We start from the raw sequence: 2,920 nt of genomic DNA, 5'->3' as shown, positions 1-2,920 counted from the left end.
ACTCGTCAAGGCGGCTTTATTACGTCACTGAAACTGAGGAGTTCCGTCATTGAAAGTGGCTTTGTAGTGTTTACACCTCCACTATTTCATCACCAAATGCTGCCTTTTGATGAAAAAACTTGGCAGTGTAGACAAGGCCTAGAGAACAATAAGGGATAACCAGTATACACCCATGTTTTCTGCTGGTGCCTGTTAAGGTTTCCCACACCACGATGTGTAGGAATTATTGATGAAGGGAACACCATGAAATGTGCAATTGGCATTAGGAGGGTCAGTTGTCCATAATTCATTTATCTGAATAATGAAAATGTCATTTTTCAGTGTGTGAAGAGCGACCAATCTGCTTCATCCATGAGACCATCCTCCAGTTGTGCATGTAGTGTCTCATATTAACATTGTCTCTCCATCCAGGTATTTGTCCTGCGACCATTGCCCTAGACCCTGGGAACATACAGGAAGTCAGGGGAACGTACGGTTCATGCAGGAAACACCATTCTTCCTCAGTGTTGGACACCTTCTCCCCTTCACCATGTCAGATTCCAACTCAACCGACTTCACAAACCCCTCCACCTTCATCCTGCTGGGCATTCCTGGCCTGGAGGCAGCCCATATCTGGATCTCCATCCCCTTCTGCACCATGTACGCCATAGCCATCTTGGGGAACTTCACCATCCTGTTCATCGTGAAGACGGAGCCGAGCCTCCATGGGCCCGTGTACTATTTCCTCTGCATGCTGGCCGTCACCGACCTGGTCCTATCTACATCCATCGTGCCCAAAATGCTGAGCATCTTCTGGTTCTATTCCAGGGAGATCAATTTCAGTGCATGCCTCACCCAAATGTACTTCATTCTCAGCTTCTTTTTGATACAGTCTGGGATCCTCGTGGCCATGGCTTTTGATCGCTATGTGGCCATCTGCGATCCCCTGAGACATTCCACCATCCTGACAAACACTGTGGTTGCCAAAATTTTCCTGGCCGTGGTGCTGCGCGGCGTCATGCTCATACTGCCCTATCCTTTCCTGGCGAGGAGGTGGCCATATTGCAGAACCAACATCATTCCAAACACGTACTGTGAGCACATAGCTGTGGTGAAGCTGGCCTGCACCGACATCAGCGTCAGTAGTTACTACAGCCTCTCTGTGGCATTCTTGGTGATTGGTATGGATGTGTTTTTTATCACCGTGTCCTATACCCAGATCCTCAGGGCCATCTTCAGCCTCCCAACGAAGGACGCCCGGCTGAAGACTTTTGGGACCTGCGGCTCCCACCTCTGTGTCATCTTAGCCTTTTACATCCCACATCTCTTTACTGCCCTTACGCAACGGTTTGGGCAGAATGTGGCCCTGCATTTGCGCGTTCTCATGGCGAACATGTACCTCCTGGTGCCCCCCATGCTAAATCCCATTATCTATGGGGCGAAGACCCAACAGATCTGGGACAGGCTGCTCCAGCTCTTTGCTAATAAAATGACCTAAAGTTGTCTCCTGGTTCTCTAACTCTCAGACTGAGCTCCATGCAGAGCTAGCTGGTGACATGGTGGTGGGCCCTCTTCCCTGAATCACTGACTGGCCAGTCAAAGAGACATTAAACCCTTTCCTGACCTTAGTGTGCTGTGTCAGCGTGACAAACTGGGAAATCTGCCTATGTACAACTCATAGGGTTGCCACCTTTCTAATTGCTGATAAATGGAAGCCTCAGGCCCCGCCCCTCTGCTCTGCCTCTTCCCCCAGGTTCCGCCCCTGCTCTGCCTTTTCCCCTCAAGGCCCCGCCCCTCACTCGCTCCTCTCCTCCCCACCCCCTGTCACTCTCTGGATCATTCCTCTGACACTCTGCACTCCAAAGCACCCCATATTTACCATGGTGATGTAATTATGGTATGTTTTGTACAAAATATGCCCTGTGAGGTATCATTCTAAAAGTCTTGATCTGCTAAACATTGATATCCCGTTGGGTTGTATGCGCTCTCATTGTATGTGAAGCTATGAAATCCTGCTATGTGTGAGTTACTAAAGGGTGATGTGAAGCTGGAAACACCCAAGACCAGCCTTTCAGGTACGTCAGAGGAGTAGCCAGACGGTGTTAATTGCTGTTGTCAACACTCATCCAGGGAAGAATCCACTAGCACAGGAACTCCGTATAAGAAAGCCTCCTCAGAGGGAGTACAGAGACAATGGAGAATGTTTGGCCAATGGGGGCACACACCCCCACGTCACATGCACAGACTTTCCAGCAAGCTGGAAGAAACTATAAAATATGGGAAATGACATCATCACTTGTCTTCACTCCCCCACAACTCAGCACCTGCAAGAAGCCCAGGAAGACCAAGGACTTTGAATGGGGGAGAGGAACCCAAGCTGCAAAGGTGATGCAGCCTGTGCCTCAAGAATCTGTAAGACTGCTTGTATCATCAGTCAGGGTGAGATATTGCTGATTCAAATCCTATCTAGTATGTACAACTCATAGACTGCAAGTTTGTTTGATTTCCTAGGTAACCTGCTTTGATCAGTTTATTATCTCTTATAATCACTTAACATCTATCAGTCTGTTGTTAATAAACCTGATTTATGTTTTATCTTAACCAGTGTGTTTTTGAGTGAAGTGTTTGGGAATCTTAGCTCTGTTAACAAAGGGTGGTGAATATCTTCCCTCCATCGAGGGGGGAGAGGACTATTTAATGAGTTTACGCTGTACAGATCTCTGTGCAGTGCAAGATGGTCTAAATCTGGGTTTACTCTCCAGTAGGGGTGCAAGGCTGGCGAGCTGGGAAATTGGCTGATGCCTCCATTGTTGGTCCATGAGTGGCTTAGGTAAAGTACTCAGGTAACTTAGTTGGGTGTGTGGCGCCAGGTGCTGTCGTGTTGGGTGATAACAGGGCCCGGAGGGGATGGCTGTGTGTCACCAGCAGAGCACGGGGAGAG

General features: G+C 48.7%; 1 protein-coding gene across 1 annotated transcript; it reads left to right on the top strand.

Moving 5' to 3' along the window:
* The first annotated feature begins 529 nt into the window (after window positions 1–529).
* Window positions 530–1,477, top strand: LOC112115688 (olfactory receptor 52B2-like). Its single transcript, XM_024212852.2, has one exon. The coding sequence runs from the start codon at window positions 530–532 to the stop codon at window positions 1,475–1,477; it is 948 nt and encodes a 315-aa protein (XP_024068620.2).
* The last annotated feature ends 1,443 nt before the right edge of the window (window positions 1,478–2,920 follow it).

The sequence above is a fragment of the Terrapene carolina genome, unplaced genomic scaffold (genome assembly GCF_002925995.2).
Source record: "Terrapene carolina triunguis isolate 2854851 unplaced genomic scaffold, T_m_triunguis-2.0 Scaffold674, whole genome shotgun sequence".
Lineage (NCBI taxonomy): Eukaryota > Metazoa > Chordata > Testudines > Emydidae > Terrapene > Terrapene triunguis.
This window is presented reverse-complemented; position numbering and strand designations above follow the sequence as displayed.